The sequence below is a fragment of the Falco peregrinus genome, chromosome 18 (genome assembly GCF_023634155.1).
Source record: "Falco peregrinus isolate bFalPer1 chromosome 18, bFalPer1.pri, whole genome shotgun sequence".
NCBI classification, from domain to species: Eukaryota; Metazoa; Chordata; class Aves; order Falconiformes; family Falconidae; genus Falco; species Falco peregrinus.
This window is the reverse complement of record NC_073738.1, coordinates 5,736,733-5,757,661: the sequence shown is the minus strand read 5'-3', so window position 1 is coordinate 5,757,661 and position 20,929 is coordinate 5,736,733. Positions and strand designations below refer to the sequence as shown.

The following is a 20,929-nucleotide window of genomic DNA, read 5'->3' as shown; positions in this document are numbered from 1 at the left end:
GCTTAAGCAGTGCATAAACACTGGCACAACAATGGCTGTTAGGAAATACAATAACTTTTCAGAAGGAAGACCTATTTCAGCCTAAAGAGCCCGAATAACAGTTTTACCCTAATTTCAAGTGGTCTTTTTCTGCTTGCAATTTTATTTCTGTTATTTCTCCAAAGCACTTGACGCTGTATCTTGACGTGACTTCAGCAGAGCAGATCTTCCTATTTTCATGACTACTAAAGTTGGTCAGTTACCAGTCACCTCTACCCCAACCTTAAGTCTTGTCCTTTTTGCTGCCTACGCCCATTATTTCATTGGGAACATGGGTTAACATTACCATTCAGATGCTTTATTTTATGTTAGGAAGTAGCCACAGGGACAAGCTCTCCTACAAATCATCTTCCTAAGCTGAGTTCTCACAAGTTTCTAAATTCTGAATGAAATGGTCAAACTTCAGGAAAAATCAGCTCTATCTTAACAGAGAAGAAGAGTAATCATGACAGAAACATTTCCCTATGGTAGAAACTGGAAGCATTTAGATCTGATGTCTGCTTCAACACTTCTTCCATTGTAGAGATGAATTATGTAGAAGAGAACATTCTCAGTGTGCTAAGAGCTTGACTTGGCACCCAGATTTAAGACTGAGGTCAGACTTGCCAATTTTACTCGGGATTACAGCATAAAGGACAGAGTGCTAACTCCTGAAATAACTTTAAAGCCTTACCATAAAATTATCAACTGAAGCTTTAAGCGCCAGAGAACACACTTGTGTGAGGCAACAGTGAGCTGTGCTGTGGTGTTCATTTGAGCATTAAGCTCTGACTGTATGAAGTTACCTGTATGACTCCATTTCTGGGTTTTAAGCAAAACTAGGGAGATACCCAGACACACTGACAGATCACATACAGCTTTGGTGTCCTACCCTGTCTATAAAGGCAAGCAACTTAAATCTACAAACAATTAAGAAATCCACATTACTTTATGCTTTTCAGAACACACTACCATGCAAATGGAAGTCAGTATTAAGAGAAAAAAATCTGATGTTTGTTCAACTACCCACACAGAAGTCTTCAGAAAAATCAATATGAGCATTGTACCAAAACCTCTTTGGGCAACCTGCTCAAATCCTTTGCTACACTGAAAACTGGCTATTTAACTCAGACCATGACAAAGGAAACTGAAGACCCCAAGAGAAGACTTTTATTAGCCTTATCCTAAAAGCACCAGGAGATCTTTTTAAAAATTAAAGTTAAATCAATGCTCTTATCCATGAATTTAACATACTTCAAGAGTTCTGGGAAATTACCAAGCCACAGATGTCCCCGTAAGGCCAGTAATGGCAGGTGGACTTAAAAGAAATTCTTCTCAGGGTAAAAATCACTACTGCCAATACAGAGTCACTGTATTCAAGTTCAGCAGCTTCTACTCTGCAGTATAACTACTTATTTTAACCAGAAGCCAGGTGTTTTGTTAGCAGTTAATTGCTTGAACCAAGTGACAGCATGCATGCTGTTCTTTCTCAGTACTGTTGGTCACTGAAAAAAGCTGTTTGAAGTACTCTTGCAGAATATTATTCTGCAAAGCTGGTGTCAGTATCACGTTATACATTTTTCTCTTGGCTGCTGCAAAAAGTGGATTCTCTCGATTTCTACATCCTTGGCAATTTACCTTCAATCAAGGAAAGAAAGCCTGTCTTCCTCAAACGTCAGGTTTGCGCTTCCATTGTTAAGCGGCGCATCAGGCAAAACATTTCATTACAAAACACAGAGCATGAAACAGGTTATACGGTTTAACTCACACTATAAGCTCAAGTTGTTTAGCATGAGAAATTATATTAAGCTTGTATTTCAGTTTAAGGCTTGGGTTGTTTTTTCTCCCCCCCCCCCCCCCCCCCCCATGTTAGTGATTTTGGGACAATACCTTTTCAAATAGAGAAGAAAAGCTGAACACCAGCATCAAGGAGAAAGAAGTAAAGAAGAACAAAAAAACACACAAAAAAAACCCCTTACTGAGGTCATGCAGGAAAGGTTAAGGAAGAAGAGGGACTACAACACAGAAATGGTCTTTGAATGACCCAGGAAGAGTACAGATCTGTGTTACTGCTGCCTGCTCAGTATCCAAGACATCCTAGATCTGACAGCATTACAACGAAGTAAAAAATAACAAAATTCAACAGGAGATAGCTATTCCATATGTTCTGATTCTCATAGTCTCAATTTCGCTACACTTCTCTTTCATCATCACAAGATTATCTCTTTCAGCTAACACACCAATCAACATATCTGAACAGCATTATTAGCAAGGACAGCTTCAATACCAAGACCATTTGTAGAATTTGTGTACTGCATCTATCCCCAGGTGCCCTTGGAAGATATGCAATGCTTAAGGTTATTAAAAAACCTCTCTCCCATTTGATACCATACAAACAGATCACTGTAAACATTGTACTTAAACACACAACTCCGAGTTTAATTTTTTTAAGGAGGTTTTACTGTAAAATAACATTGCTGCTGTTACGTGATTTGATTTTCCAACCTAATTGAGAGACATTCTTCTGCCTTCCCCAAGCAGAAAGCTAAACTTCGCTATCACAACAGGAGTAAAAGAAAGCAGGACCCGAGGCTCAAAAATCCAACATCAAAATTGAAAAAAGCATCAACTTTGTATTTTCAAAATACATACCTTCTGCATATAGCCTTTCTGCAAGGAACACTGCATCGCGATAAGCATAGTGGTTAAGTGCTTGCCATATAGCAGCCTGCAAGACAAGAAAATAATTAAATTCAGAGAGAAGCCTTAAAAATGCAAAACTCATTAGCTCTTACTGTCAAAAGGCGATTGTTTCATTTGATTCTTTGAATCATAAGAAGAATAGAGAAGGATAAAGATGCAGGCCAAGTTTTAGTTGTTTCAACTATTAGTAAAGAGACTTAAAAAGCGCCAAATTTAGCACTGAAGTCACAAACCAATCTAAGAATGTTGCTCACTAGTTAACCACACACAACCATCCATAAACTTCAGCTGACGCTTACTGAAATAACAGCGAGTACTTCCACTTGTTACTGCACATTAGTCTGGTGCATAACCGAGCATGAATTATTGCTAACTACCACCAAATAAAGGTAAGAACAAAACCCAGCCCCTGCCTGATTACGCTTTTAGCTGTGCCCAAGAAGGGGCACAGGAGGTGGGAAAAAGCAAAGGTGTCCAGCGCATTTTAATGGCATCATGCATGAACCCATTTAAACCATCTCCTCTTGATATACACCAAACAAAAAGCCGACAGGACCAGAAATCACATCAGCATCCACAGTTGTCAATATATGGCTGCTGTTAAGTATGTTAGGTATCCAGCCTTTTCCTTGAAGAGGTATCCGAGTTCCCTCAAGAACCAAGATGAACACGATCCACTGCTTTTTGTTGCGGTATTTTGTTTGGTTCTTTGCTCATCAGCCACCTCTTTGCTGCCACTAATCAGGATTTTATCACACAACTACAAATTCAACACAAATGAGATGGACAAACATATATACGGACATGAATGAAGGCAACCTTCTTTTGCATTTTGCTCATCTACCCATACTTGCTCAAAATCAGCTAGCTGCTTAAGGGTACTACCTCCGTTTTTGTGAACACCAAGCTCGAGAGTTTGGGACTGTCAATATTCACGCAGACTCGAAAGATGGCACTACTCCGGTGAAATGCAAATTGAACGTACATACAGGTGTACAAACTGTGTACACTGCTAAAGTAACTGTCAGAATTACACCAAGAGCTGTCCCACAAAAGAATAGGGCTGGGGTACGCAGGTTTCACAACAAACACTACTCACTCACTCAATTTTCTTCAGATCACATTAAAAGCCTTCTGTTGTCATCTATAAAAGAGGGGTGGGATGGGAAAAAATCCTTTTATGATCTGTTCAGCCTTTCCTCCCTACCTCTTACAAGTGGTGGCGTGCACGCTTATCAGGGTCTGCGTTCAGAGGTTTGCAGAGCCGGTATCAGGACCGCAGCTCCTTCCCACCCGGCAGCCCTTGCCCAAGTTCCAAAGCAGTTTCCCATAAGCAGCAAACAGCCATTTTGCAGTAGTTTAGTTATACCAATCCAAACGAGATTGGAATTTGTGAACTCAAGGCACTATGGTCTAGTATTTCTCCAATACTCATCAGCAACTGAAGACAAACAGAATTAGCTTCTGATACCTACCAGACACTCCAAAACAAAAAGAAATCTTCCAGAGCTAAAGAAATAGCGCCCTATAACACTATTCCCAGCAGGAAAGGCAAGCGCCAATTTAATCTAAAAAAAAAAAATTCAAACATCACAGAGTTACATGTACCATATGCTGCTACTTCCAACACAAACTTGACAAATGCAGGGTGTGAAAAATGTGCGAGTTCTCTTCACGGGATGCCTACACAGTCTTCATGAACAGTACACACCAGAGTTACCCATTACTATATAGAATATTATACACAATCTCTGCAGAAATACTATTTTCTTCTATCAGTAGGTCCCAACAATATACTTAAAAAGTCAACAGGTACTTTTAAGCTCATGTGAAAGTATTTAAATATTAATTCTTTGTTTGATTCCTATAATACAAACACCATATTATTTCTCTCTGGCTATATTCCCCACTTCAGATAAGTTCAGCCGCAGAATCTGCCTGAAGATAAGTTCAGCCGCAGAGCCTGCCCAGAACAGTTACTCCCTTTTACCTTGAGAAGCTCCAAGGCTGTACGTTGTCCTGTACACTGCAGACAGGGGTCAAAAAGTGTGAGACAGGAGGAAGGCGTTAAAATCTTTCAGACTGCACCCACAGCAGCCTAAGCTGCCCTTTTTCCTCTCGCTCTCAGAAGCGAGAAATTTCCTTTACCAAGTCACAAGTGATATTTCGCTGAATCTACCCAAGTTGTGCCACTACTGCCTTTACAGGGATGTAACTCGGCACGTTTACAAAACAAAGGTACGGGGGTGGTGGGATCAACGTCATTTGACTTCTCAAACAGGACCAAGTTGCCAGAAACAATCTTACCAAAGGTCAAGAGGGGACACGAGTGATTTTTGGCTATATCACAGCCAGACTGTAAAAGTTACACTACATACTGACTCAAACAACAATCATTGTTGAGCGGAGCCCCTGGCAGTACCCCTGTTATGTAATAATTGCAATTTTGCAACCTAAAAGTTGCAAATTGAACTCACACCTTCAACAGACAAATGCTGAAGACTGTATCCTTGCACACACTCTCCTAAAAGAGCAAGAAGAGGAAAGGAAGCTGGCAGGCTATACCTGTGCATAACCATTTTCTATAAGAACGGGTGTCTATAAACTACAGCTGTGTCTCAATCTACTGAAAAAGAATTCTTATGCACCTTTGAGGAAGCAAATTTTGGACAGGAACATCAACCTCTTCACAGAGTAATTATTTAGTTTGTTCTAGCAAAAAAGTTCAATGCGCCTACACAGCATTAGTGGCACATGACAAATTGCCAAACCACAGCAGAAGAGGGGTCTGAAGCAAAAAACTTTGGTGTATTCACCCAATAAAAACTACTTAATCCCAAAAAATTTCAGAGCAGGACAACCCAATATAACCACAAATATAATCCAAATGCAGTCTTAAGTTTCCTCCCTGTGGCAGTTACCAAATTTTACACAGAACCTGTCAACACAAACCTAGAGAAGCAGCCTCCTCACAAACGTGCAAAGCAGCTGAGATGCTTTGGTTGCAATGTCTGTTCTCAGGGCTACAAACATGGGCAGGAGGGATGCTTGAAGTGTTTCAGTTTTATTTAAACATGCTTGCAGACCAGATACAGGTTCTAGTCACTCATTTTAAATATGTACTAATTTACAAATGCAAAGTGAATGGGGAATTCTAAAACTACCATACCAGCCACAGCTCTTCAGCAAAGCAGCCTCAGAGAAAAAGAGCAAGAAAATAAAAGCAGATTTGGACAGGTCCACCTTCCATCCAGAAAATCCTGTGCATTGTCCAAGTGTTACTTCATAACTAAGCCAAAGAGCTCTTAAGATAGGTGTTCTCTTCTGACCCTTATATAGCCTTGGAAATTGTTTTTAAACCTTTATAGCCTATTTTCATCCTAAGCAGTTTCTATCATGATTTAAGACTTTTTCTAGGGTGGGCAGAGAGGAGAAGAGTTTTCTGTGATAAGCTGTGGTTACGCAAACTCTGCCCGTTAAACAAGCAGACATTGGCATTGCATGTTTTCTGCCATGACAGTAGCCTGGGAGTTCAAGCAACCATTCAAGTGGGTCACAGCAGATGATCACCTTGAAGGGCTAAATTCCAAGGAAAGCGTTCATTTTGTTTCCAAGATGTTTTTCAGCGATATTTGGAAGACATCCAGTCTGTTTCTCAGCACATGGGATACAAGGCTTTATGTTTGAGCTGAAGAGTTTTAAATTGACCACATTGGGAAGTACAGGAGAGGTCTGTTGTCTGTATAACAAACTCTGGCACTTTAGCCCATCTTAAGGGATTAAGAAGTAGTAAAAATCTAACCAGTGAACAGGATGGCTTTGGGGATATTAATTTCATGTAATTAAAGCCAATATTTATAAGGCGACACAGACTCTGTTTCTTATCTATCGTACTTTGCATATCACAACTGTAAAGATGACTTTTTTTCCTGGAACACTAAGCCCTGTAGATATCCGAAAGGCTGGGAGAGAACAGACAAATACACAGGAAAAATCTCTGCAATGACAAAAATGAGAAGTAGTATCAACTTTTCCAATCCTACTGTTAAAAAAGATAACCAGAACAGAGCTAAGTACGCGGACTCCAGCTAAAATAGGAATTCAGAAGTGTCATCGACTTCACCCAGATGTGTACTGCAAAATGGATAAGTCACACTAGTGAGAAAATGAGCATGAGCTGGTTTGGAAAGGTCCTGTAGTATAGCAGTCCAATCTCTACACCACCGCTCATAGCCATGGCACAAAGAGGACAGCTACAAAAGCAAACTCAAATGTTGACCTCATTTCAGATGGTGCACTGGTGGCTTCTTTACCATTAAAAGCAACAATATGACCAAGGCAACAACAACCAACAAGTCCTAAACTTACCAGTGTTGCTGTAAGCAAGGAAGAACAGCAAAGCTGACAGCAGTAGAACCGCTGATAAAATAATTATGTGGCATTTGAAAGCAGGCAGAATCTAAATAGATACATTCAATGCAGCAAAGCCTCATCAAAACATCCAAGCTGCTAAGAGCTTCAGAATGGAGAATGACATTAAAGAGATTTTTACCTTTCTGAAAAATGAAAACAAGACTGCATGTTTCTATCAGGGAACTCTCAGAATAGCAAATGTTTTCCACTTGGTTAGTCTAATTAGCACAGTACCGGAAACATTAAATATTGTTTCCTGCCATTCATCTGCAATGCATTCTTGCTTCCTTTTCTATTGTAATCCCATGTTTTCTTAGAATACCCAACTGGCGCAAAACAACAAGTCCAGCTCAAAGCTAACAGCAATGAGCTAAATATGACCACTGCAGAAGAGGCACCAGGTGGCCGAAAGCACTTCCAGCACCACACTGACCCTTGCTCTCAAAGAGTGGAGGGCCATCACTGTCACCAACCCCTAGTCTATAAGAGTGCCATCACAGTCACCATCTCGCACAGACATGGTGAAGTCAGCAGGGTGGTCATCCACAGAACTCTTCTTCCCCTTCCACCTTTTCACTAAGCGGCGAGAGGAAAGGCAAAAGCAAGAATTTTCACTACGCTCATTACAGAACACAACCACATGTGACCAAGACACTTACAGTGAGAGATTCCTAGCTTAACTAGGAAAAAAACACCCTGTTAAAAAGCTAATAATTAAAAAAAATAAATTGAAACATTAATAAGACGACTAATTAATGAAGACAACAGAATAGTTAAGAGTAATGGGTATACAGGAAGGGTGGAAAGAAGCAGCAACTCTTAGCCTGTGAATCATGCCTTTTGGATGGGAAGGCTGAGAACAAGAGCAGGAAGGCCATCAGGGTAACTGCAGAGAGACTGAAATACAGTAGAAAAACAAGATGTACGTTATTTTCTCTGCCAGGTCTCCCATCAATCTGGGGGCACTAACTCCTTGGGAAGAGGCGAACGCCCTTCGTTTGTACGGCACGCAGAGCCAAGCACTTCGCGAGCATTTGGAAATGCAACGGCTGCAACACAGAGAGCGCGACAGGGATCAACAGGTCCCTCGAGGGACCCGGCAGGGCCCTCGGGGGAGCCCGGCGCAGTGGCGGCGCGGCGGGAGGCCGGCACCCCCGGGGGGAGGCCGGGCGGGGACCCGAGGGAGCAAGAGGGCGAGGGCAGCCGGGCCGGGGCCGCGGAGCTGGAGGCCCTCCCAGCCGTGAGGCCCCCCCGCCACGCCGGCCGGGGCGCCCAACGGCCCCCCGCCACCTCGGCCGGCGGCGGCGGCCTGGGGCCCCCCACCGCAGGAGGGCCCGGCGGCGGGGAGGCCTCCCCGGAGGGGCGGGCGGTGCGGCGAGTCCGGCTCCTCCCGCGGCCAGGCCGAGCCGGGCCTCGGGGCCTGAGCGCGGCGGCGAGCCCGAGCCCGTGTCCGTGCCGCCCAGGGGTCGGTACCTGGACGGGCTCCTGCAGCACCGTCATCCTGCTCTTCCTGGCCTCCGCCTTCTCCTCCGCCTCCTCCTCGCACAGCCCGGAGCGCAGCAGGGCAGCCCCGGTCCCGCCTCAGCGCGTACCGTGGCAGCGGCGCTGCGCAGCCCGGCCCGTGTTCATTTAAACTCCCAGCGACCGTTACCGGGGCAGGCGGCGGGTAGGGCTGGAACGAGGCCGGCCGCGCGCCGAGTCCGCGCGCCGAGTCCGCGAGGCTGGTGACGGAAACACCCGAACCGCCTGCCGGAAATACCCGAAGGCCTTGGCGGAAAGAACCGAGCGCTGACGGAAAACAGCTGGGCAAGCTCCCCTCGGCTGCCAGGCGGAAGCGCCGCGGCTAACGGAGCCGGCCGAGCGGTGACGGAGATAGCCGAGCGGGGCCAGGGCGGTACTCGGCGTCACCGTTCGGTCCGTCACGGCGGGGGGGGCGGTGGCGGCCTCGGGCCCTCAGCGCTGGTAGCTGGCGGGGGGCGGTGAGACTCCCGCAGGGCCTGGGGCTCGGTCCTCACAGCGGCTGTGCACCCATGCAAGGTAAAAAGCTGCACTTGTACCCAAAGCCGGTGTCCTGGGTGCAGCGGGGGCCCGCCAGGCCACCCCCCATGGCGCCTTGCGTGGCGTCGCCGGGGCCCTGTCCCCGCGCGGGGGGTCGGCACTGCCCCGGCCCTGGGCCCGGCACCGACAGGGCAGCCCGAGGGGTCACACACGGTGGGGCTGGGAGGGGAGCTCCGGGGGTCGCCCGGCCCAGCCCCTGCTAGAGCAGGCTCTCCCCCAGCAGGCTGCACGGAGCCGCCCGGCGGGTCTGGGTGTCCCCAGAGACGGAGACCCCGCAGCCGCTCTGGGCAGCCTGTCCCAGCGCCCCCTCACCCTCAGGGCAGACAAGGTCTCCCTCACCCGCACCGACATGCTGCCTCCCCTCCCCTGGCCCGTGCGGGTGCCGCCACCGAAGCCAGGAGTAAGGGGCACCTCGTCATTGCCAGCCACACGCTGGGGCTGTTGGAAGGCGCAGCGTCTGGCACAGAGCGAGTGCTCTTCCTTGCCCAAAAGGACGCAATAAAGATGCACAACTACACTTACAAATACTGACCTACCGATAGCCACCCGCAACTGGCAGAGCCCTGCCTTCTGCAAACCCCTCTGCGGGCGCCCAGTCACACAGCACCACATCAGCACCCGCAACACCCCCCCACGCACACAGGTTCTGCTCTGTCGTGCTCCTCCCAGCACCTTTTGAACGTGCACTCCACTGCCTGAGGGTGGATCCTGGCACTACCAGCCGTGCTGCTGAGCCCTGCACAGAGCACATGCCGGAGCAGGGGGCTGCATCCCCTTACATGAGAATAAAAGCTGCGTGCATGGTGCTTAAGTTTAAAGTTTGTGTGTAGAGCGGGAGGGCTTGGCCTGCCTGCTTCCCTGCTCTCTTTACACATCTTTCTCTGCATTTCTGAAAAGCATATTTACAAGTTTGTTATCCCAAGTTTGTTATCCCTCCAGTAAATCTGCAGGTGTTTGCTTTCAGGGTGTGAGCAGGTTAGCAAGGAAAGGCAAAGCTTTCTTCAATCCCTGACCTGAAACAACTAACAAAATGGGTCATGGAGCAGTGCTTTCCCCTGGGATAGATACCTGGCTCGCTATCAGGGGTTGACCCGAGTCATTTTGCCAGACACAAACGCTGCAGATGACACGATACAGTGAAGTGTCTGCCTTTCCTAAAGGCCTTTGGCCTCACACGCTGATGATGATGACGGTGATGTGTGCGCACGTGGGTCTGGGGGTCCGAGGGAGCCTTTCAAGGAGCACAGTCTACTTATCATCCTCACCCCAATCTCGCTGCCCTGCCAACCACTGCTGATAACTCCTCAGGATGAAAGCTGGCTCCATCTGTCTCTTCCATTTCACAGGGCACAGCACTAACTGCTGACATCCAGACCATCTTTGGTATGAGTGTCTTTCTTATCGCAGCCTGAGAGATACAGCCACAGGCTCTCCTTAGAGCGAGGGGTTACTTTTACCTCTCCTCAGAGTCTTCTGCAACTTCAAGTAAAGCGTCTGAACTATAAAAGGACAGTGTTGACTATTGTCTTGGGACATCTTGATGTATAGATACTCTTCCAGTCCTGAAGTGCAGGTCAGCATGCGGGGCCACTCACTGGTGTCCACAGATGCTTTTTATAAATCTTTGTGGGACTAAAACTGCTTGCTCCTTGGGATCCTCAGCGTTTTCAGAGGAGGAGGCAGGGCATGGAGGCACATATCGAGGTACACAGCTGTAGAGATATAGAGGTATATGCAAGTGCATCATTACAACCTCCTCTGGTACAAATCAGCTCTGCTTTATCCTAAAGAGACAGAACAGGTCCCCAAAACAAAGCATGGCTGGCTGTTACCCCAAGGATGCTTCAAAGACTGGATTTCACAGCCCTCACATTTTTCTCTAGTTCTCTGTCACCTTCCACTGCTTGCTCTCTCTCTGTCTCTTTGCAGGAGTTTCTTTGGTTTTAATTTATAGTGTCATTCCTGTCTGCACAGAAGCTGGCGGCTCAAATGCAAGGCTCATACTCTGCATGTAGGAGCGACAGTGCAGCCTCTTGGCTTGCCAGAGCAGGAGTATCACAGCTAGCACGGCCACCAGTCTCTGCTATGGATTTCCTCTGCAAGTTCAGGCAGGTCCCCCCCCTCCCCTGCTCAGTTCCTCCCTGCAACAGCACGTTCCTCTGCAGGAGTCAATGCCACAGTAGCGGCAAGGGCAAACGTGACCCTGGAGTGAGTGTGCAGCAAGCAGCGTCCTTTCTCACCCTGTCACCGTTGTGCTTTAACAGGTTAAAACACTGATAGTGCATTAAAGACGTTGAGATGCCCAGATTCTCCCTGATGGAAGCTGTAGAAATACCACAGACAGAAGCTGAAATCTAATCTTGCATCTATAAACAGCTTATGTTGCTTTTTATGAGCATTTGAATCAAACAGTGGGAATTGAAAGCAGCTGTTACTCAGTCACTGCACAGAAACGAGCAAGTGGCAGCTGAAGTCAACCACATTGGAGCACAACACCTTCAATTTCTAGTCAAAGTCACGGAGGGAGGATGTTAGAATAAGCAACAAATCAAAGAAAAATGTTTTCTGCTCCCAGATGTTCTCTGATGGGAGGGCTGAGTTATCTGTCATGAATTATTTACCACTTCTAATGATGCTGTGATGATTTTTTTGCAGGTAAGAATAGGGGGAGAACCACCAGCTTGCATTGCACAGCCTCCAGACACCTTCTGGCTGCGGACACGCTGTCTGCCTGGAGAGGAACCATCCAGGGAGCCCTGTCCTGACTGGGCTCCATCCCAGGCGGGACACTACCCACACTCCAGGGACCTGCCATCCCATGCCACGAGGGTGGAGGTGGGACCTGGCCCAGAAATACCCATCACTTCCCTGTTTTTCTTCCCCCTTGCTGATTCTTCAGGATTCAACTTCTTGGAAACCAACCTTCAAAACTAGACCTTTGAACCTATCAATGATATAGAAAAAAGAATGGTTTTAATGTTTTCTCTGTTTTTTGGTTTTATTTTTTAAATGGCCTCTGGCCTTTTCTGGCTGGGGCAGGCAGGATGGTGATGGAGGAGAGGTGCCTGCTGGGCTCTCCCGTGACGGGGACAGTGGCAGGGCCAGGCAGGTCCCTCATTGCTCCACGTTGCAGTTCAGCCGGGACCTGGAGGGAACGCTCATGGTGCAGCATGTTGTAGGGTGGGTGAGCTACAGGTCTGAAAAAGGGTTGGGTGTAGGGCAGAGAGGAGGGGAAGAACCTCCCAAGAGCAGGGGCTCTGTTGGACACAACCTGCCCCTCACACTAGCTCCATCAGTAAGACGTGGCCAGACTGCAGCCCAGCTCCTGGCCCCCCACTGAGGCTGGGGTGATGAACAAAGACCCTCACCCCCAAGTCTGAACCCCTCCCTCACATCTCACAGTCACAAAACCTGCCTTTTTCCCCTCTCTGCAGGAACATCCTGCTATCTCTGACAGCTGGTGGTGACTGAGACGTCTCTTCCATCTACCCCCTCAATGAGCAGCCCAAAGCCAAAGGAGTGATACCATTTAGGGGAGGATGGAATGAAGTTTAATGAGCCAAATGTCACAGAAAAAGCCTGAGAAGAATAACCTAAGGTTTAAAGCCAAGTTGCAGATGTCTCATTGTATACCAAGGCTTAGGTGCACGCACGTGGAGGCCAACTCTTCATGGTGGCTCATGCAAAACATCTCTGCAGACGTGTGACATCCAGGGAGTAAGGGACAAACCTTGCTGTTGGCGGCGCTCAGTGGGCTCAGACAGTGCCGAGAGCCTGGGAGACAAGCAGGAGAGAGCTGAACACAGCGGATCTCTGAGATGAGAGTGCTCCTTCCCAGATGAACACAAAATGCCAATAGCTGTAATTCCACACCGTTAAAAACCCGGTGTTACCTGCAGATAGTTTTGTGTAGGATTAAATCTCCCTAGCAGCATTTGCCACCTAACCACCTGTATTGCTGAGCTAATAAACAGGAACCAGAGAGAAGTGGATTAGAAACAAGATAAAAAGGATGCTGAACGTTCAAAGTTCAGGCTTGTGTCAGTCTCTGTTTTACCCTTCTGATGTTTAAAGAAATTTGTATAGAGGGGGCGGATTTTAAAATATTTTAACTTGTGTATTTAGCAGTATCTGCAGGTCATTTTATTTTTCTTGTTTCTTTTTTGTTTTGGCCTTCTGCCTTTCTTACAGCTGAAGAGAGGAGAAAAGTTTAAGAAAAGTAAGTGAGATAACAACACCATAAGACACTGTCTTATGTCAGGGGAGGCTGGAGCCAGCTCTTAGTAACTTGGATTTTCTGTTAAATTTAATAGATTTCAGAGGGATAGTTCACCCTAAAAGAAACCTGTTTCTCTGTTTTCCTTAGGCAGACTTAGAGAAACACAAAAAAATTTAACAGGCATCAATGGTATATTTTCCATATTCTTTCTAATGTTAATGGGAATGTGGATACTTGCTAGTTCAGAAATTTCCTCATTAAGTACTTAGTATTTTCTTAGCGTGAAGCCATCCACTGCTGCAGGTTTTTAAATATTTATTTCCACTGGCTGCTGTTTGATGACCACCTTAGCTCCTGGTGGGTTAGAAAATGTATCGCCATAAGCCACACCAACCTCTTTCCTTCTGAGCAGAGAATCGACACAATTAACCAGACCATGACTGACAGTCACGGGGTTGGAGCTGTCCCCATACATTTTAAATGGCACGAGCTACAAACGAGGTTCGTTATCATGCACACAGCTTTTTGTGCTTTCAGAGCCGGGATTATTCCTGTAGCATTGCGTGGTTGCTTGTGGGGTTTGGGTTTTGGTTCCTCTGCCCCTGGCTGTTATATGCAGCATTTCCAATTTCAGAGTAAGCAGCAGGAGACGCTGATAAGCTCACCTGAAGTTTATTCTTTCAGCCAGACATGATGTGCTTGACAAAAGCTGAGGAGGGAACCAGAAATGAGAGCGTGAGAGGTCAAAACATGCTGTGAGCTGCGGTGGGCAGAGAGGCAGCAGGGGGTACCCTCAGCCCAGGGCACCCCAGGGACGAGACGTGCGCTGCCAGGACTGAGATTTCTCCTTCTGTTTCCACCTTTACAAGCCACCCCAAACCTGGTTAGAGTGATAACAAACCCCTCTTGGAGACGAGCCAGTACCACTATCCCCAGTTTTCTGAGGCCAAGGGAAATGGGTACCCTCTTTTCCTCAATGCCCTCCAGTTTTAGGGGTTCTCAGATTTAACCGCCCCCCTGTGCCAGATTTTCACCCTCTTGGAACTGTGAACAATCTGGATCTCCAAATGTTCCCAATTAGCCTCTGCTGCGAAAGATGCTGGCTTTGTTTATTTTTGATAGCTTACAACGAAACAGTGCCAAAACTGGGGATAAAACAGTCTCCAAACCTTTGGAAACATGCTGTCTTCAGCTGTTTTTACTGGAAATCACTGGCACAACCACCTTGTTCCCACCCCAGCTGACATGTCTCACAGCTCTCCTTGGAGAAGCTTTGCAGGATGGTCTCAGTGATCACCAGTGTCCTTGCAGAGGACACATGTTGCACCCTAAGACAAGACAACTGTGTCCGAGATGGCCCTGACAGGAATCTCTTGCTCCTACCTTCATAGTTGATACAGCCATTGGCATCTTCTTGTCCTGCCATGAGCTGCTCCACCTCGCTTTCTGTCATCTTCTCCCCTGGAGGAGAAGGATGGAGAGGTGAGAAGAAGAGTTCTCAGCCCACCAGCACCTTCCTGTCCTTCTTCCAGAGACGCAAAGCCACCAGAGGAGGGATAAGGGGATTTAAAAGGGAGCTGGAGAATGCTGGTGGGAGATTGTGGAGAGAGGACCAAGGTGCAATGGTTGTCTGATAACTGAGGATGCTCCCCTCAGGGCCAGCCCGTACCCAGTGTGACCAGCACATGGCGCAGCTCGGCTCCCATCACCATGCCATTGCCCTCCTTGTCGAAGACACGCAGCCCTTCCACAAAGTCCTCGAAGGTGCCCTGCTCTTTGTTGCGGGTGAAGTGCTGCAGGATGGGGAGGAAGGTCTCAAAGTCCAGCATCTTTGTGTTCATTTCTGGAAGGGGAGGAGGAGATGGGGTCAGAGATCAACAGCGTTAGGCTGAAGTCAGCCTCTGAGGATCTCCTGGCTAACCTTCCTGGTCTTATTTCCATCTAAGTAAGGGGAGAAGCCCCACAAGTATATTATACTTGAGACTGGAAGATCTATATGAGGAATGAGGTATTAACATCTGGGGACTGCACGCAGACTGCTGATATCAGCCCCAAATTAAAACCAGCAGGTAGGTCCTCTGTCACCAGGGCAATGCAGCTGCACTGGGACCTGTCAGGTTACACCAGTCTGCACCAGCTCAGGATACGGTCTGCTAAGCATCAATTGTCACCACCCCTGGGTGAGGACCACCTATCCCTTACATCAGCTGTGGTACAGGGAGGGGAGCGAAGGAATTACTCAGGAATGAAGCCTCTCCGCATCATTCCCTTCCCAATTCCTTCATCTCATAGGGTTCTTCCTACGGCAGACATAATCCTTCACTTGCTGCCAGGGAGCGCAAGGATTGCTTGTCCCACCCTGTCCTGGCTGCCCCAGTTTGCTGTCACCTTCTGGCTTGGGCTTGCCCAGCACCTTCAGGACCTCTGCGTTGGTGGGGTTGTGGCCAAGCGCCCGCAGGACATCCCCGCATTGCGCGTAGCTGATCTGCATGGCTCCCGCTGGCGTCCGGTCGAACAGGCTGAAGGCTTCTTTGAACTCTGTGGGACAGAAGAGCTCAGATGTCCCCAGCCTCATCTCCCACCCCACTGAACCAGGTCCTGCCTGGCAGGCAGGGAAGGGATGGACACGAGCGTGGTGGGTGCCCTCTGCACCCACCGCTGCTGCCCAGGGCAGGCAGCCCGGTGCTGGCAACGAGCTGCTGAGGCTTGCCAGCCTCCTTCAACAGGCTGCTCAGCTTCTTGAGCAGGTTTTGCCACCCGTGTGGAGCTGGCTGGATGACCTGCTGGGATTCCTGCACCACCCCGTGCCAGCTGCAGGTGCAGGCTGCTGTCTCTGCTGCAGGACATCCCTTCGCGCTTTCTTTTTTCCACCCCGGGCTTCTGGGGACCCCTGACCCTCCCCGCTGCGCCTCACGACCCCTGCCTCACCCGCTGGGCTCTGCTGGTGTCCCCCCAGCTCCAGCAGGGCAGGCACAGCACAGTGTGGCTCCTGCTTGGGGAAGGGTGACCATGTCCCCCCCTCCGCCCTGCAGAGCGCGTGTCACACCAGCCCTGCGTGGAAGGACACAGATTAATTTCCAAGCCGGTTCCCATAAATTATCATGCCATTGAGTGTTACATTTTACCCGGAGGAAGGGGGCCTAAATTTGGGACCAGCAAGGATGGCTTTGCTTCTCTGCGTGATGCTTTTCAGCTTCCTGGTCCGTGCTGGAGTCTCTCTAATCCCAATGCTGGCTGTGGGGACAGCCATGCACCTGCACTGCTCAGAGCCTAGTTGCTGCCTCTTGTTGCAACCCAGAAGATCTTCTACGCTACAACAGGGTCCTCACTGGTGCTGAGGTGCAAAATGTGGGAAACCAGTCCTCCAGGACCGCCCCCACCCCCCACAAGCCCTTACCCTCCTCTGCAGGCAAGTCAAGCTGGTGGCCGGCACCTGCGACCCCAGCTGCCCCATGCAGGCAGGGACCTGGTGGGTTTCCTGCTGCAGATGCTCTACGTTCTTCTGGATTTCAGCCTCTGCCTGCAGGCCAGCCAGTCCACCGGAGCAGCTGCCTGGCCCAAGCAGGTAACCAGACTTTCCTGCCTGTCCACGTGAGCACTCAGAGCTGTGAGTTTCTTGTCCATGGCACTAATGAATTCCAAGTTCTGGTCCATCTTCTTCATGATGTCCAGCAACAGTTCATTCAAAGTGGAGCTGCTGCTCCTCCTGCTGTTGGGTGGGATGAGATGATCACAGTCTCTATGTGGTGATGGAGACATCAAGGTCTGGTAGGCATCGCCTTGGGTTTGGTGGGAATCCTGGTGCAGGGCTTTGGATCTGTTACATTTTCTACTTGGCATCCTTATATCTTCTGCTGAGCTTCACCATCCCATGGACCTGTCCCCACGACGTTCTTGTTGTGTCCCTGTAGCCCTGTCCATGGCCCCCCCCCCAGCACCTCAGGCTGCTGCTGCTGTCCCACTTGACCTCACAATGGCTCCATCTCCACGAGTGACAGCCGTCATGGGGGACATCACCGCATGTGAGTCCCTGGGCTGAGAGGCACCGCGGCCAGGGTGCTCAGCGATGTCGCTCCCAGCTGGTGGAGCCACAGGAGCACATCACGCGTGCTGGGACCGCGCTGCAGCTGAAATCCAAATATCTTCACATTTTAACTTGCTCACATTTCCACTGGCTCTTTTTTCTCCTTCCAAAAGCTGGTTTGGGGGCCAAGCCTGCAGGGTACTGCGTCTCCTCCTCCCAGTATTCCCACCGGGGTCTGCCCTCAGATTTGTCCCTTCCCTTATCTATACAGAGGCATTAAAACTGGCCGTGGGGAGATAAGAAAACCCAGTCTCAGCTCAGCCCCTCGGCACGGGGCTGCCCCTGCATCGCCAGGCTCTGCTCCTCCCACATGAATCCCAGACTTTGAACTAGGCTGCATCTCTCACCATGAATGGAAAAATACCTTTTCCCTGCCAGGCTCTGGAGCTGGGATTATCCTCTTCAACTGGGGCTCCCTCAGCGCCGAGCAAGGAGCCAGGATGCGTCCACTGCTCCTGCCAGCCCTGAATGTGTCCCAGCCAAACCCCCGCGCTGCCTCCCGCTCCCCACCACCATCGCCCCCTCTCCTGCCTCCTCCCTTCCCACCAGTGCTCTTTCCCATCTCCTTACCAGCTGGTGCTGGTCGGGGACCAGTTTTCCGATTTCATGCTGGGTAACCTGGCCAGCCCATCCCTCGGGATGAGCAGCCTGCTGGGGGCAAGGGGGTACCTGGACCCTGCTGGGCTTTCCTGCAGGAGGGGATCTGGTGTGTGGGGCCTCGGATCTCGTGTCTGCTGTGAAAAACTGCCTGGAAAAAGGAGCCCACATTTCTGATGCCATGACTGGGGAAGGTGGAGCCTGCACTTACCTTCAATCTGCTCGGCGGTGAACTCAATCTGTCAGAAGAGAACAGAGCCAGGCGTGAGGGCTGTGGTGCCACAGGGGTGGTGAGGGGGCTCTCCCCTGCGTTTGAACCTCTCCCTCCCCTCCGTGCCTGGTGCCCGGGAGCCTTCCTGCCCTCACTGTGAGCTGGGATCCCTGCGGGAAGCACAACCGGCAGCAGCGTGGCGGGGGGGGGGGGGGCTCAGGCAGCAGGGATGCTCGGACCAGGGCCGGGGCTGTTCTGGATGGAAGGGATGGTATTTGAAGGCTTGATGGCTAGTTCAAGTGATTAAACAGCCTCCATGCTGAGCCTGCTCTGAATAACTCTCCTGCCACAGCTCTGGCTTAAAAATGTGGCTGTATCCCGAGGGATCACTGGCAAAGGCTCGCTCCTTGTAGAGACTGGGATAAAAGATGCGCTCACGTGGAGACAATGCAGGCAGCAAAACACTTTAGGATGGAGATGGTGGGTGGCAGAAAATCTTTGTAGTGCTGCTGGGGCCCCAGCAGAGCGTCTCAGCCAGGAGCTATGGGGTGTTCAACCCCACGGCCGGGCAGCGGAGCAGCTGCCCAGGGTGGGTGCTGAGCCGGGCTGCACCGGGGAGGATTGAAACTCCCCCTCAGCGAGGTGAGCAGTGCGCCCAGCCTCTGCATCCGTGCAGTCTGATAATGCTCCCCTTCCAGCCCTGGCTCTCAGCCTGGCTAATGCCATTTGTGTGGAGCATCGCATTGCCCGTGCCTGGCAGATGACAGGCACGAAGAAAGAGGGTGACATCTTCATTCCTCACTCACCTTCACGCTCTTAGGGTTGAAGGCAGGCTCCCTGGGTGGCTCCAGGGATGGAGCCAGTTTGGCTGCTTCCTTCTTCGGGTCGGGTTTCTTGAGCGGCATGGCGCCAGGTCTGTGCGGAGATGCAGGGATGAGTCCTGCCCACACAGCAGAGCAGCCGGCCAGAGGGATGAAAGGCAAATCTGCTCCTTGCCTTATATACGGAGCCCTGTCCTCACCGGGGGGGCGGCCAGCTGCTGGAGCAACTGCTACTTACTATAAAAGGAAAAAAACTCAAACCAGAGGGGCCCCAACTTGACAATTGCCCATTGTCATCAGCTCCCGGCAAAGCCACCAGCCACCCCCCCAGCCACAAAAGGGGGGACATCTCCCCCTCCAGCACCTGCGCTGGGTGGGCTGCATGGGGGCTGCTTGCTAAATGATCACTGGAAACCTAAACGTGAACGGCCGCGGGTGCCTGGCAAGAAAATAGCAACACGATGGCTGATAGACCTGCCGCAATACCCCTGGGGAGAAGCGCGTCTGTTTGTAGGAGGCCTGCAAGGGCAGATGCTGCAGAGCCCTTTGTAAGGCCAGGATTTATGAAGTGCCACTCCAAAGAAGCTCAGTCCCCTCTGAACGCCCCCCCCAGCCTCGTGCTGGGGGTCTGGTTTGCCCCAGTTGCTCCCCAGGGCTGGGCTTGCGCCCTGGAAAAGGCCACGCTGCGGGCGAGAAGCCGTGCTCACCTCCATCAGGATGGTTAATGAGGGTGATGCAAGCAATGGCTAAAGCCAGGGGTTTAATTCATCAGCTCAGCACCTCTAACAGCCCCACACCGCTCGTCCCAAGCATCTGAAAACCTGCGGGGCAGAGCAGGTGAGAGGGTCTCCCGACAGCTCCTCTCCAGGCGCTGGGCAGGCTCTGGTGGGAGATGCTCCTACTCTCACCCTCCTCTCCCAACTGTTTGAAGACCTGCAGAAGAGGCAGAAGTCATCAAGGTTCAGCATTCCAGAAAACAGGGCTCAAAGATGACACCAGGACATCCTAAACCACCAACTTCAGTACAGCCAGACTGCAGCAGAGCACACGAGAAGGAAAGCCCATCCCTAGTTTGCACTGGGGTCCAAGAGCTGGTGTTTTTGTAACACATAAATGGACAAAAAATTATTTACAACAGATGAGAACATCTTCCCTGCTGTGGGGGTGCCGCACAGCCTCATTCCTCTGGCCAGCACTTGCTTACTCTGGGCTGCAGGGAGGGCTGCAAGCTTCGGGGGGAGCAGGGTCCTGTTGGTCCTGGGGCAAGAGCTGCCAGATCTTGGTGCTGGCTGGAGCCCGAGCCATTATATTTGTACATATGCACATTCTACATGTATGTATTAAAGTTTTGTTTATACATATGCATGCATATGGAAAACACAGTTATATTTGTGTTTTCAGGTGGCTGAGTCAGGCTGGTTCAGGTCACGTTGTATCACAGCGGCTCAGGCTTGGCATGACCCGGTAGGTCTAATCCTGCTGTTTGGGAGCTGCTGCAGGGCTAGGAGAGGTGGGAACAGGGGTGTCACCAGCTCAGCCCCGTGCTCAGAGCCCCCCCATGCTGCTCAAGGTGGAGGCTGAGCCATCACCAGCTGGGTGACCGGGGTCTTTCAGGAGGAGGGAGCAGCCACAAACTGCTGGGACATTTGCTGTCTGCCATCATCTCACGATTGCTAGCGTGGATTCAGGGAGCTGAGGGGGCTGGATGATGCACCTCCGTGGGTGTCATTCGCAACGATTGCTTTCCAGATCTCGCTATAATACAGCATGTAATTTGGCAAAAAACCCCAACCCAACGTGTTTTG

At 49.9% G+C, this 20,929-nt stretch overlaps 2 protein-coding genes and 1 long non-coding RNA gene across 6 annotated transcripts in view; 1 reads left to right on the top strand and 2 right to left on the bottom strand.

The window, feature by feature from the left end:
* CDC27 (cell division cycle 27) overlaps nt 1–8,879 on the bottom strand; it is a 32,202-nt gene extending 23,323 nt beyond the window's left edge. For 3 of the 4 annotated variants that reach the window (XM_005235837.4, XM_005235836.4, XM_027784364.2), the window contains exons 1-2: nt 8,608–8,878; nt 2,671–2,746 (exon numbers count right to left, since the gene is read on the bottom strand). In XM_005235837.4, coding sequence (XP_005235894.1) covers nt 2,671–2,746; nt 8,608–8,634 — 103 coding nt within the window. In that variant the 5' untranslated portion in view covers nt 8,635–8,878. Of the gene's footprint in view, nt 1–2,670; nt 2,747–8,607 lie in introns of all 4 variants that reach the window. The other variant, XM_027784365.2, reaches the window with a different exon arrangement.
* Nucleotides 8,880–8,926: 47 nt separating this feature from the next.
* On the top strand, nt 8,927–12,174 carry LOC129782625 (uncharacterized). Its single transcript, XR_008744677.1, has 2 exons — nt 8,927–9,171; nt 11,848–12,174. It is a non-coding gene; the product is annotated as an uncharacterized LOC129782625 (long non-coding RNA).
* A 484-nt stretch (nt 12,175–12,658) lies between these two features.
* LOC101923465 (myosin light chain, embryonic) lies at nt 12,659–19,261 on the bottom strand. Its single transcript, XM_005235835.4, has 7 exons — nt 19,110–19,261; nt 18,304–18,331; nt 15,800–15,949; nt 15,081–15,254; nt 14,795–14,872; nt 14,077–14,120; nt 12,659–12,966 (listed from the first exon to the last, which is right to left on the bottom strand). The coding sequence occupies exons 1-6, from the start codon at nt 19,206–19,208 to the stop codon at nt 14,092–14,094; spliced, it is 558 nt and encodes a 185-aa protein (XP_005235892.1). The 5' UTR covers nt 19,209–19,261; the 3' UTR covers nt 12,659–12,966; nt 14,077–14,091.
* Nucleotides 19,262–20,929: the final 1,668 nt, after the last annotated feature.